At 52.6% G+C, this 12,836-nt stretch overlaps 1 protein-coding gene across 8 annotated transcripts in view; it reads right to left on the bottom strand.

Moving 5' to 3' along the window:
* The window catches only part of CRTC1 (CREB regulated transcription coactivator 1), a 102,339-nt gene that overhangs the window by 2,471 nt on the left and 87,032 nt on the right, over positions 1-12,836 (bottom strand). For 6 of the 8 annotated variants that reach the window (XM_038771972.1, XM_038771975.1, XM_038771976.1 and 3 more), the window contains one exon: positions 12,059-12,448. In XM_038771972.1, the coding sequence (XP_038627900.1) occupies positions 12,237-12,448 (212 nt within the window). In that variant the 3' untranslated portion in view covers positions 12,059-12,236. Of the gene's footprint in view, positions 1-160; positions 378-12,058; positions 12,449-12,836 lie in introns of those variants that run through there. The other 2 variants (XR_005457331.1, XR_005457330.1) reach the window with 1 other exon arrangement.

Raw genomic sequence — 12,836 nt, 5'->3', positions numbered from 1 at the left:
ATCCAGATCCTATAAGCACCCATCAGTCCCCACAGGGTGGCGCAATCCCTCCTGAGATCACGAGGGGCAGGATCACTGATTGATCGGTTCTCAGTGGCGGGATGGGTGAGAGTGGAGAGAGCTAGATACCCCTGGAGGTGATGTGAGTGTCTGGTATTACCTTCATCTGTCAGTCTCCTGGTGCCAGGTGAAGGGATGGGAGGTACAGGGAGGAGAGACGAGCTTCCATTTTCCTTTAGTGCTGTCAGGAAAAGGCCTCAGGGGCTCTTCACTCCTTGTGCCTCCTGGGGGCCTGGTGGCTCACAGTAGCAGGGAAGAGGTACAGCCCACTCAACGCCCCTTCTTCTGCCCGTAGGCTGGCCCCTTCCCAGCAGCCACTGAAAAAACAAAGAAGTAAAGGGCCCAGTTCTGAACTCCGGAGGGAAATCCTGGGGCTGGAAAGAGCCCAGGCAGGGTGGGTGACGAAATCCTGGGGCTGGAAAGAGCCCAGGCAGGGTGGGTGACGCAGCAATAGAGCAGCAGGTCTGGAAATGTGGATTGGGCCAGCCATTCCCCCTTCCCGACACACCCCCAGCCCTTCCAGCCCCAGAGCACATCCCACTGGACCACCTCTCCTGAAGCACCCCTCCACCCCATCGACGCTCCTCCGCCCCACCCATGGTTCCTTCGGGGCAGCCCCCCCTCTCAAAGGCTCAGTAAGGCCCCAGGGCCATGGGTAGACTGGGAGGGCCCTGGAAGCCAGAGCTGGATTCCAGAAAGTCCACACTGCTCCCAGGGTTAAAAAGCAACCAGACCCAATCCTATCCCTCCCACCATGGCGACCGCTTGGTCCGCAGCCCCTCATCCTTGAGGGGACCTGGAACCCCTGTAGGCTCTCGGTGGTTCCATGTGGCCTGACCCTCCCTCCCCCGCTGGAGTCAACCACACTCCCCCCCTCTCGGGAGTGGCTCAGAGCCACGTTCCCACTAGGGGCTGCCCAGGGAACTGGCGCCATTCCTGGCAGCGTGGGCGCAGCAGGGGGCAACTGGCCAGGGACCAGCTCTGAGCCAACTTGGCTCCAGGAGGAGAAAATCCAGAAATTCTCCTTGGCGCCCCCTCCTCCTCCCCGCCCCCTAACCCCAGCCCAGCGGGACTCCCACCCTCCTCCAAGGGGAGACTGGGAGCTGAGGTGGAGAAGAGAACTGACCAGACAAAAGACGAAAACATTTTAATTTTATTACATTTCATTTACAAATAATGCAAAGGTACAAAGACAAAGCCTCCACACGAAAAAGGAAAAGAGATCGAAAAGAATGTACAGTACATTGAATTGGCTGCTCGTTTCACATGTCTCAGGTTGCAAACATTGAAAGCCAACTTCAAAAATTTCCACTTCTACCTATCGAAAAGCACAATCTAGAAACCTCTAGGCTGAAGGGAAGTTGTCCTTCCCGGGCGCAGCAGGGGGCCCGGGGCGGGGGCGGCATACAGGATTTGCATATATCAGTGAGATCATCCACAAGTCGTTATTGGAATAGAAAAGTTGAGCTTTGAAAGAACAGTAGAGACTTCCTATCAAAATGCATAAATCCACTAGGCTCAACCTCCAGTAAAGCGACAGAGAGGTCTTCATTAGCTGCCATGTCTGTGAGAAGCTGCCTCCCCTGGCCGCACCACTGAACTGGTTTGGAAACTCGTTTTTTGTTTTTTTTTTGTTTTTAATTTTCAACGTTTTGTTTTTTCATCCCTCTCTCCAGGACTGCCCCCTGTCGCCCTAGGGCCCAGCCAGAACAGACCAGAGAGAAAGGATTCTGTAAGGCAGCCGCCCCCAACCCCCATCTCAACCCCCGCCTGCCCCATTCCATCCCATTTCCCAGGGCCTGACTGTGAGGGCTTAAGGGGGGTTGGTGCCGGGGTGAAACTCTAGGGGAGAGCAAGGGGTTCAGGCCCCAGAGACCATCTTGGCTCTGGGTCCCTTTCCCAGACCCAGAGATTAGAATACTTGAGCGGATGTGCTGTGGGGGACAGGCAGCAAAAGGAGCCCTGATTCCCTGGAGGGCAGCTCTGAGGAAAGGATCCCCAGGAGTCCCCAGATTGAAAGGGATGGGGGTGCCCTTGACCCTATGGAGGAGACCCAGCTCCTCTCTCTCCACTTCCTAGTTCGCCTCAGAATCAATACCCTCTTCCTCCCCCTCAAGATCAGGCTGTGTCTAACACTCCTCCCTGCCACGGAGACAACTGTACCCCCGACTCCGGTCCTGGATCGCCCTTTCTTCAAGCGACAGCTTTCCAGCAGGTCCCATGGCAGCACAGAGGGTATCTAAATTACCGCCCAAGCTGAAGTGGGAGGCAGAAAAACCACCCCCTCACCTCCGGGTCGGGCCCGTGGAGATGGCCAGGGCTCTCCTGCTTGGGACCCGACAGGGGCAGGCTCCCTCTGTCACCTTACTCCCGGCCCCTCCTGCCCCCCGGGAGAGTAGTGGTAAAGAGGCAATCCCTTCGCTGTGCTCTGCTCTTCCCTTAACTCAGGAATATCCCACTTTGGGAGCATCCCAGTTTGTCCATCACCAATTGCGGGACCTTTCTCTTCCTCCCTCCAGCTCCCCTTGTCACTTCTCTGCTAGTTAGCACCACCTTGCTAAAGAGGGTGAGCAAGGGAAGAGAGAGAAGATCAAACTCTAACTGGTTTACTCCTTAGGAAAATGGTTGGTAGGGAAGTTGAAAGGATTAGCTAAAAAAGGAGGGCTTGGGATTCTCTGTGGATTCCAATTACCCACGCTGGCTCCGGAGCTGGAGCTGGGGAGAATCCAGGGCTGGCTTTCTTTGAAGTTAAAGGAGGTGGGGCCAACGACTGAACTCCCTCAACGGCAGAACAATAGCTGGGGTGAGAGTTTCACCAGAGCCAACTGCAGCCTGCCTCCCGAGACCACCCCGCCCCCCCTCCCCTTGGTCCGCTCAATAGTCAGCAGCTGAACCCTGCCGATCCCCAAGGAAATGGGGGCCCCAAGCCCGGCTATCCCTTCCTAGCTCAGTCCCCCTGCTCTGGCAGGGCTGAGTCGATGGCCAGGCCAGCCGGCCTACAGGCCTACACCTTCACTGCCAAGCTCTGGCTCCGACAGCTGCCTGGGAGACCGGGCATCCCCTCTGACCGGGGGCTCGGTAGAGCCCCACGCCACCCGGGAAGGGCAGAGCATTCAAGCTATCGGGGTGCTGGCAGGGGGATCTGGAGGGGGTCAAGCCTGGACGCCTGCCCTCCAGCCCACCTGGGGAGATGGACGGGATGGTTGCCCAGGTCCCCTCCACCGTGCCAAGCCCTGGGGACCAGGCGCCTCTGCAGCCTGGCAGCAAGTCCCTGGTAGGCTGCTGCGGGGGAGTTTTTGCTTTTAACTCGGTAACCAGCTCTTCGTGCTGTTCCAGGGGATTATGATAATGTCCCCAACTCAGCAGCCCACTCCTGACTCCAAGCAGGCAGCGTGTGGGAGAAGCCCAGATAATGGGAAAACAAGTGCTCCCCCCTCGGTGCCGACAAACGTGAGCCCAGGGAGGGAGTCGAGCACCACCCCCTTGTCTCAATGGGGCGAAACGGTCACAGTTCCAGGGAGGGGAGGTCACCCTGTCCTGGCTCCCTGTGTCTCCCCCGACCGGTCACCACCTCCCGGAGCCATTGGCCGGGGCGGGTGCGGCTCCCAGACCCCCAGCCCAGCGCGAAGGGCGCCATCCTCTTCCCTGAGATCACTGTCACTTCGTTCGGCTACTGCCTGCTTTCTCTGCCTCTCGATCCCAGAGACGAGCTGCCGAGCTAACTAGCTAACACACCGCCGACACAAAGAGAAGACAGAGGGAGAGAGGGCGGGGGGGGTGGAGAGAGCTGGGGGAGGGAAGGAGATGCACAGAAGGGGCAGGGAAGCCAAACCAAGAACTAGATTCTTGCAGCCCCTGCTCTCGCCTCATCTGCCATCCCCCATGCTGGGAGGCCCAGACCCAAGGCACGGAGCCTTCAAATAAGGCAGCAAGGTAAGTGAGAACAGTGCCCATGTTGGGATGGAAGAAGTGGTGGGCTGATTCCTGCCATGAACACAACAGGGTTGGATTTTCGCAACTGCCCCCTTCAGATGTTGAGTTAACCCCGAACCCAAACCCAAAGGGGGGGGGTGGGCAGGGGGGAGGCTGGGTGCCTGCGGGGAACAGGAGTGATGGAGGAGAGTGGAAGAGTGAGAAAACTCCTCAGGAGATGGAAAGCCCAGAGATACCATCTGGTTTCCTGGTAGGGGAGAAAGTGTGAACCAAGGGAAATGCAAACAGGTTGACACTGCCTAGGGAGCCTCCCCTTGCTTCTTCCAAGGGCTTAGAGGGAAGAAGGTTGGCCAAATGTCCAGAGTCCAGCTCTAGGCCACAGAAATACAGGGTTGAACTATGGGGTTCGGCTTCCCCCAACCCCACAGTCACGAGGAGAAAGAGGCTCGAGTGATGAGTCTGGGCAGAGCCAGCCCAACACCGACACCAGAAGTTGGGTTGGGTCCCTCGATCCAGCGGGGCCAGGAAGAGGAGGAACAGGCCTGCCCACCCACCTGCTCGCCTCTTGAGGACTTGGGAGATCCAATGCCCTTGTCTGACCTAGAGAGCTCACCTGCTGAGTCTCCAGGGAAGGGGCTGCAGATCAGGAGCAGGAGCCGGGGCCATGGGGTAAGAAGTCAGATATGCCAGGCCAACGCAGCGGACTAAGCCCCCCCTCCTCAGGGAGCAGGGCTACTGTCGGAGAACCACCAGCCCCTATCTGAGGGCCCAAGATGGGCCTGGATGCCAGGTGCTGGCCGTGGGGAGGGGGAGGGAAATTTCCTCCTCTTCCCACAAAACCATCCTTCCCTCTCCCCCACCCCTCCCCCCACCCTCCAGGCCTGGCCTCATGGTGCCACATTCACATCAGGGATTTATACAGGACCAGGGGGTCCCTTAAGTAGGAATCAGAGAGCCTGGCCTCACTCCAACATGGTGTCTCTCAGCAGAGACTCTCCATGAGACACAGAACTCATAGTAGGGCCTGTGTCTTCGCTAGCCCCAAACTGGACGGTGCCCCACAGGACAGCCCACCTTGCAGTGCCTGGGCCTCAGCTGCCCCGGTAGATGGCAGAGGCTCCTTCTCTCCCCCCGCCTTTGTCTCTGTCTCTCTCTCTCTCTCACATACACACACACACTCACTCTCTCTCTCTCTGTACAGAGAAGCCCTGGGGAGCCCTCCCTGCCCCTCAAGACAAGTGCCCAAGGTGAACAGCCTGCACTCTCACACCCTCAATCCCCACAATCCAAAATCCCCCAAAGGTTGGGTGGTCTCTGGGCCTGGGAACACCTTCCAGGGAAGAGGGTGGGACATGATCTAGGTCTCCCACCCCCGTTCCACAGGCCCTTGGCCCTTCCAGGATCAACTTGGGGCTGGTCCCCCCAGAGATCTGGTGGCAGTGGAGGCCAAAGGGAGGTGATAGATAGCCCAACCTCCCACTGGGCCCAGAGGCCAATAAATCAGACAGACCTGGGGGTGGGGCGGCACCGCCCAGCCTGGCCCACACATCCCAAAAGGAACATCCAAGACTTACCGTGGGGGAGCCCGGATAGTAGGCTGGAATAGCAGCTGGTCTTGAAAGGGAAAAAGAGCAGGAATAGGAGAGTCAAGTCATCTGGGGGAGAGGAGGGAGAAGGTCTGTAGAAAGGGGCAACGGACGGGGGAGGGGCTCTGCTAGGGGCAGGCGCTAGGGCCGCGAGGTTGGCACGCCACACCCGGACAGGACTCACTGCTGCCGCCGCCGCCGCCACCGCCACCCAAACAGAAGAGAGCTAGGGGAGCCCCGGGGACCCTCTAGCACCAACCAGCCAGCCAGCATCTGATAGCGAGGCAGGGACCGGCACCAAGGCCACAAGACCATCGGCCCGACGACGAAAGCCCACAAACCAATAAACAGCCCTTCTGGCTTTCAAGTGACAAGGGGGCCTGCAAACCTGGGCCAGTGGCTGCCTGAGTCTAGACCGAAGCCTGCTCCTCTGGGCTCTCAGCCTCTCAGAGACTTTCCCTAACCCTCCCTGGACATTCTGGTTTCAGCTCTGCTCTCACCCCCATATCTTCCCGGGACCGACGGCCAAACAAACAAGGAGCAGTTACCATCATATATACATACCTACATATGTATAAATATATGTATGCATATATGTACAGATGTACAAACACACACACATGCGCACACATGTATTATGGATTCGCCTAGCCTGTTTCCTGGATCCTCTTCAGCAAGGCATCTGTTCAGAGGCTCCCTCAGCCCTAACCCCCACCTGCCCTCAGAGGAAAGGGGGAGGGGTATATCCTAGGCCGCAGGGACGGTTCTCGGGTGCTCAGAACTCCCAAGAAAATCCTCCCTAGATCTCCTGCCGCGATACCTACTGTATTCGCTCTATTTTTCTCATATATATTTATATGTTTATGCATATATTAGATATACAGATATTTCCTATACTCTCTAAAATACACTTTGCTGCAGATACTTCTGCAACTGACCAGAGCCACGTTCCGAGTGAACACAGAGAATAGCTAGTCCTCCCCTGGGTGACTTCGTCTTGCTTAAACCTGCTCAACCTACACAGTAAGGCAACATTAACCACAGATAGAACCACGGGCCCGCCCACCCTCCCTCCCTGCCCCCACCCCCACCCCACAGAGACTCCAAATAAATAACACCCAAATGGAGATAGTACTGAATGGAGCGCTTTGAGTTGCGGCATAGAAATCTCAGCGGATGGTCTGGATTGAAAGGTGAAAAAAGAAAAAAACACAACCAAAAATCCTAGCCCCAAGGTATCGCGAGGGCACCCCCTGCTGGTAGAGTAAGGCTCCACCTGGGCCCCAGAGGATCAATAAAATGCAGCAGAAGATACAAGAAACGGTATCACCAGTCTTTTTGCTCCCCTTTTCCTTTTTTTTTAAAGGAACAGAGCAGAGAGTACGTGCACTCTTGAATATTAATCAACACTAATTGCTGCCTCATGGAGTTGTCACAGTGAACAAGGGTTCATTTGCCAGAATTCATTATCTCCTTCTCATGTCACCTTGCCCTTTTGAACCTCCAGCAAGGGACATCTCTCTTTCCCTCCCCCTCCTTCTCCCCACCCCCAAACACACATTTTATAAAGCTGGGTCTGCTGAGACCCGTGCTGGTGAGGGGCAGGGCCCACGGCAAAAACTGGTGCAGAAGAAAGCAATTTTTGTCAAAGGGATGCCAGCGGGGCCCATAGTACTGGACATGGGAATCCAACAGAAAAAGATTCTGGGCCTCAAGTCCTGTGACCTCCACCCACAAGCATGGCTTTCTCTCACCTAGCCGACTGGCCAAGGTCCTGCTGGAAAGAGCTCAGGACCACTATTCTCAGGCACGTGTGCACGCACACACACACTCACTCACTCTGGTTTCAGTTTGGAAGGGGGCCGGGGTCGATTTTTTTTGCAGAAAACAAAGGGCAGGGAGGAAGGAAACCCAAGAGCCTTGGAAACATGGCCGACGCTCTCCAGAGGAGAGCGGTGGTGATGTTTCTCTCGGGCTTTCCCTGGAAGTTCTTTCTGGACAGGAAAAGGTTTTGCACAGTTAAAGAACATTGGCAAGGACTTCACGAACATGCAGAAGCAGCGACGCTGCCTCCGGTTCCCATGCAGGTTCTTTCATGCAGGCAGCATACAGAACTACTGCAATTCAGCCTGTGCGGATCCGGGTTAAAAGAAAATGCAGATGTCAGTACATGTGTATCACACACGCACACACACGATGCAAGATAGCTCCCCCCCATTCCCCAAACGGCAATAAATAGCAAAAATTGGTATGTCTCCATTCAAATCACAGTATTTTCTACACATAACGAGAGTTTAATTGTCATTATTATTATTATTATAATTTTGTTTTTCCCCAAAGTCTTGGCAAATGCAACAGTCTTTCTTGGGAAAATGCTATAAAAGCCAACTCTACAGAAGTCAGTTAGCAGGCAGCAGTTTGGGCACTAACCCTTTGAGACTGAGTCGATGATGTCTAAAGAGATTCATCACTACGACACCCTCCAGCACCAAAATGAACACTGATGGTTTTGTCTGACTTTTTCATCTCTGGCTGTTTCCTTCAAGATTTTGGCCACTCGGGTTCCTGCCTCCAACCTCCACAAGCCCCTCGCTTCTTCTGGCAGCCACAAACGGTGCCCCCTGGCCAGCCCAGCGGCCCCTACTGCCCCTGACCACGCAGTCGACCCATGCTCATCTCTCCGCTCCCAAGAGATCCATGCTGATTTTTAAGCCTCACACACACGACAAAAATAAAAAGAACACATCAGTTGGATTCACTTAAAACCAAGCCCGTCACCCCTGCCGTCAATCAGGCCTACCCCACGCAGGATACTTAGTGCCACGCTCAGTGCCAGTGAGCCCCGCCCATAGAAACCTTGGGTGGGTTCTGGACCTGGGGTCAAAGAGCTGCTCAGATTCTCAAAGTGTTACTTGCTTCTCTGGGGGAACTGGAGACAGAGCAGAATTCCCGACCCCTGCCCTCAGCCCCGTCCCCCTCTCCCCTGGCCACTCACCTCCTGCAAAAGAAGAAACGCAAAGAAGGTGTTGGCTAAACTATATGGTCCCCAATCTTTGTCTGAGAATTGCATCCAGGTGGGTTGTCTTTATTTTTATTAAGGCCATTTTTTTTTAAAGTTCTACTTACAAGTCTGATAATAAACAAACTCTCCTATATACACGTGTATTTTTTTTTTTTTAGAAAAAAAAATTTTTTTTGAAGGTAGCATTGAGCGATGTCACGTCCCCATAAAACTATCCACAGCACGATCTGGGTAGTGAATTTAACAGACAAACACCTTCCAAACTGGATGCTTCATTCTTTTCAGTGACACAGGTTTAAAAAAATAGAGTATCACAAACAAAGCGTTTTCGTGCACAAGATCCGGCTGTACAAGAGGGTGGTGACAACTAGTCAGTGAACTAACAGTACTGTTAGAGAGCAAAGAAACTGCAGAGAGTACAGGAAATTTGCACGGTACCTTTGGTTGCTTTGAAGGAAAGGATTGTGACCCATCTTTATGAAAATAATTCAATCGCTTACAGGTGTTTTCTCCCATCTGAAACTACCATTTTAGTAGGGTGGAGAGGGTAGGGAGGAGGAAGAGGTGATGGCGGTGGAGGTTGGGAAGGAGGAAAAAACAAAACAAAACAAAGCGTTAGCAGAAGAAGAAAACAAGCAGACACCAGGAGCCACACAGAGTCAAGCTAGATTTTCATGAGCGGCGCAGAGTGGAAGTGCGGGAGAACCTCGGAACTCTTCAGAAGGGAATGGGAAGAAGGGAAAAAAACATGTCCTGGGAGAATTTCACATTGCCAACGACTGGACCTAAAAAGGACCCCAAAACACAAGACCTGAACCTCAAACTCCCATGTCCTCTTAGTGCAAACGATCAATAAATGGCACAAAAACGTTAGCCTCCATGCATGCAAGCCTTGAGCGATTCTGAAGGCCCCCGGCTAGGCCGATGCCCTGAACCGGCTCCACAGGTCAGGGCCAGCTGGCCCCAGATTTCTTGAAGCACACAGAAATCTAGCTATAACTCATCACCCACTTCCCTTCTAAAGAAAGGGGTTTGTTTGTTTTTGTTTTTTGTTTTTTTTCCCCTCCTCTCCACCTCATTCTCATTCCAGGCAGCAAAGAAAAGTAATTGTTTGGGGTTTGTTTTCAAAATCGGCCAAAAATGGTGTGTCGACGAAGGGAATCAAGAGGTCACTTAAACCCAACGTCCAATGAGCTGGGAGCAGAGAAGGGAGAGAAGAGGATGGTTTCAAAAACTTCTACTAAAGAAGAGATACAGAACAGAGCATCTAACCAGCATTTCTGAGTGTAGGAAAGTGGTGTGTGTGTAAAACCAAGCAAACATTAATTCTGCCTCTAAATCAGGAAGGCTTTTTAATTAGGGGAAGGGGTTAACGGTGAACCGAGATATTACCTTCGAGTCACTAGCTCTGTACCTGCTCTTGGCAATTCTTTTCATCAGCGCCCCTCCTCCACTATTTGCCAACTGGCAAGATACTACAGTGGGAACAAAGATTGGTTTTTCATTTCTGCTTAAGAGAAAGGGGCCATCACCAATAAGGCATGTCACATTCGAGCGGAGATCCCATTTTAATGGAGGCAAAAGTCCTCGTCACCATCGGACTTCTTGAGCCAGCCATCATTAGAGAGCCCTGGGCCCTTTGGGTTTGTGGTTTCAACCCTAACCCCTCCAGATTCTCACCAGCCCTTTCCTTTTGGGGACCTGAAAGGCCTTTTGGGTTATGGCAGGTTGACATCTCTCACCCAGGACAGTGAAAATACCTGGTTGGAACCTCAAGGTCAGGAGTGGTTCTGGGGCTGCATTCTTTGTAAACCCCTGACTGATGACTGACCCCCTTGGTGATGCTACACCAAAGATCGAGAGCAGTGACTAACGGATGGAATCAGGAGGAAACGAACAGCCCTCCAGCATGCTAGCCCCCGACTGACTCACCCGTTTCCAGAGCTATAAAGGAGGAGCGTGTTGTGTTCCCGCTCGCTGATTCTGAGATACATGTGGGTATAGGTTAAAAAAAAAAAACCAAACCCAAAAAAGGCGAAATGCTTAATTCAGAGCCAGTTTGGATGGGCTAGCTTCTGGTCAGCATTTGTTTAAAATTCCAGTGAGTTCAAAACTATATAACATTATATAATTTCTGGAATGAAAACACAAGATGTACTGTACAGGCATTACAGAGCTTTCAATGGCTTTATGTAGCTCAACTACTCTAACCAAATACTTAAATACAAAAAAAAAACCCAAGAGCCTCCCTCCCCCTCGACAAATTCCTTAAATAACAGTAGGTAAGTTAACTGAGAACACACAACAGGTAATGAACACTAAGAAGAAAAAAATGCCATAGAAATCACCAATGAAAATTCCCATCTCTCCCTGGGCTCCTCACAGGAAAGAGAACCCCTCTGTCCCTGCCCAGGAATTTCACGTACGAGGTGGAACCGAAAGTGGATGGGGGTGGGGGTAGGAAAATAGAAAAAAGTCTCTTCAACTTGGCCACAGAAGTCATTTTAGCTGCTTTAAAATGTTCTGTTTGCTCCTTCATTTTCACGAGGAAATGAATTATAGTACTTTTTGTGTGCTCAGAAATATATATATGTGTGTATATATATATGTGTACAATATATATATGTGTGTGCGTGTATGTATATATATGCATATGCATACATATATACATACATACATATATATATACACACACATATATATATAAGCTCTCAAAATAGTGTTATATTTTTGCTCCCCTCCTTTTTTCCTTTTTTTTTGGGGGGGGGGGGGTGTTGTGGGGGAGGAGATAACCATCGACCCACCAAATGGGGCGGTGGTGTCTGTGATGCAGCCCTGCTGCTCCCTGCGTCCCAGAGAACATGGCTTTACTAAGGGCACAAGAAGAGGCAGTGAGTGCTGGACAACAGTCAGAAAACAACCCTGAAAACGCACATGGCATATATCCACAAAGGAATAAGCGCTTTATACTACGAAGCGGCTGTCACAAAGCAATCGGGGGAGTCAGAATGGCAAAAAGCTTTCCTCGCCCTCCTCTTCATGAGGAGGGTGGGGAGGGGGTGGAGGGGGGGAAAAAGAGTTATTTGCTTAGAGACTGAGAGCCTGTGGCCTCAGGTGGATGACAGCGAGATGGGTACTTCGGGCAACACATCAACAGACAATGCTTTTTACCAGCCAATGATTTTGGTATCTTACAAAGAGAGATTTCTTAGACCTTGGGCCTTTGAACCTTCAGGACCACATACACACCTCCTAGTGCAAAGTACAAACTCACAACCTTACGTGGGAACTTGGGGGAAGGGAGGAAGCCGGGGAGATGGGGGGGGAGGTTGGGGGAGGGCTGGATGCAAAAATCCTTACTCATTAATTGGCAAGTGGATTATGAGCAAAGGATCCCAAATGGTGGAGGGGTGAGGGTCAGAGGAAGGTGGGCGGGGGGGGGGGGGGGGGGGGTTGGGGGAGGGGGGAGGTCTGCAGCACTGCAAGCTTAGAACAACAAGCTTTACTCATTGAACAGGGCAGAGCAGCTGCCCTCAATAACTCTGGGAATCTGACACAACTGACCCATTGGATTATTTCAGTTCGGCTGGGCCCCAGGATGCCTTTTTACTCCTAGGTGCACAGGGGTCCTTGCTCTACAGCCGGTCCATTCGGAAAGTGTCCTCTGTGGCGGGGTCGGTGAGGACCATATCGGGGTCATTGAGCATGTGAAGTCCATCTAAGGTTAAAGGGTCAATCTTGAGTTCATCCAGGGGAAACTGGGAATCGGAATCAAAACTGACGTCGCCGACTCCTGCCAAAGTGCTGGTCAGTTCTTTTGATAAACTGGGAGGGGATTCGCCTGTCACTAGAGGTGCGAGAGGAGACACAAAAACGGGATCAGTGTGGGGGTTGGCTGCTGCGCTACCCAGGGAACCTGAATAACCGTGTTCGCTGCCTGCCTGATGGTCTGCATCTGGATAATAATGGTAAATGGCTCTGGAACGAGATGAGCTTAGTTTACAGGATTAGCCAGGATCAAGTTGAAAAAGAAAAAGTCAATCTTAATTGGATGAAATGCAGGTTTCTCAAACTGCACACCCTGAAGCCTCAGGGAAAGTTTTACCATTATCAATTCAGGCATCTCGGGGCTGGACGAGGCCCCTCCGCCCCCACCCCCCTGGGGGTGGGTCCTGTGTGGGGCTGACTCACAGACAATAACCCAAACCCGCTTTGTGACATGAGTTTCAAATCAA

Source organism: Tachyglossus aculeatus, chromosome X1 (assembly GCF_015852505.1).
Source record: "Tachyglossus aculeatus isolate mTacAcu1 chromosome X1, mTacAcu1.pri, whole genome shotgun sequence".
Classification (NCBI taxonomy): Eukaryota; Metazoa; Chordata; class Mammalia; order Monotremata; family Tachyglossidae; genus Tachyglossus; species Tachyglossus aculeatus.
The sequence above is the reverse complement of the archived record's forward strand: the minus strand, read 5'-3'. Positions and strand labels throughout refer to the sequence as shown.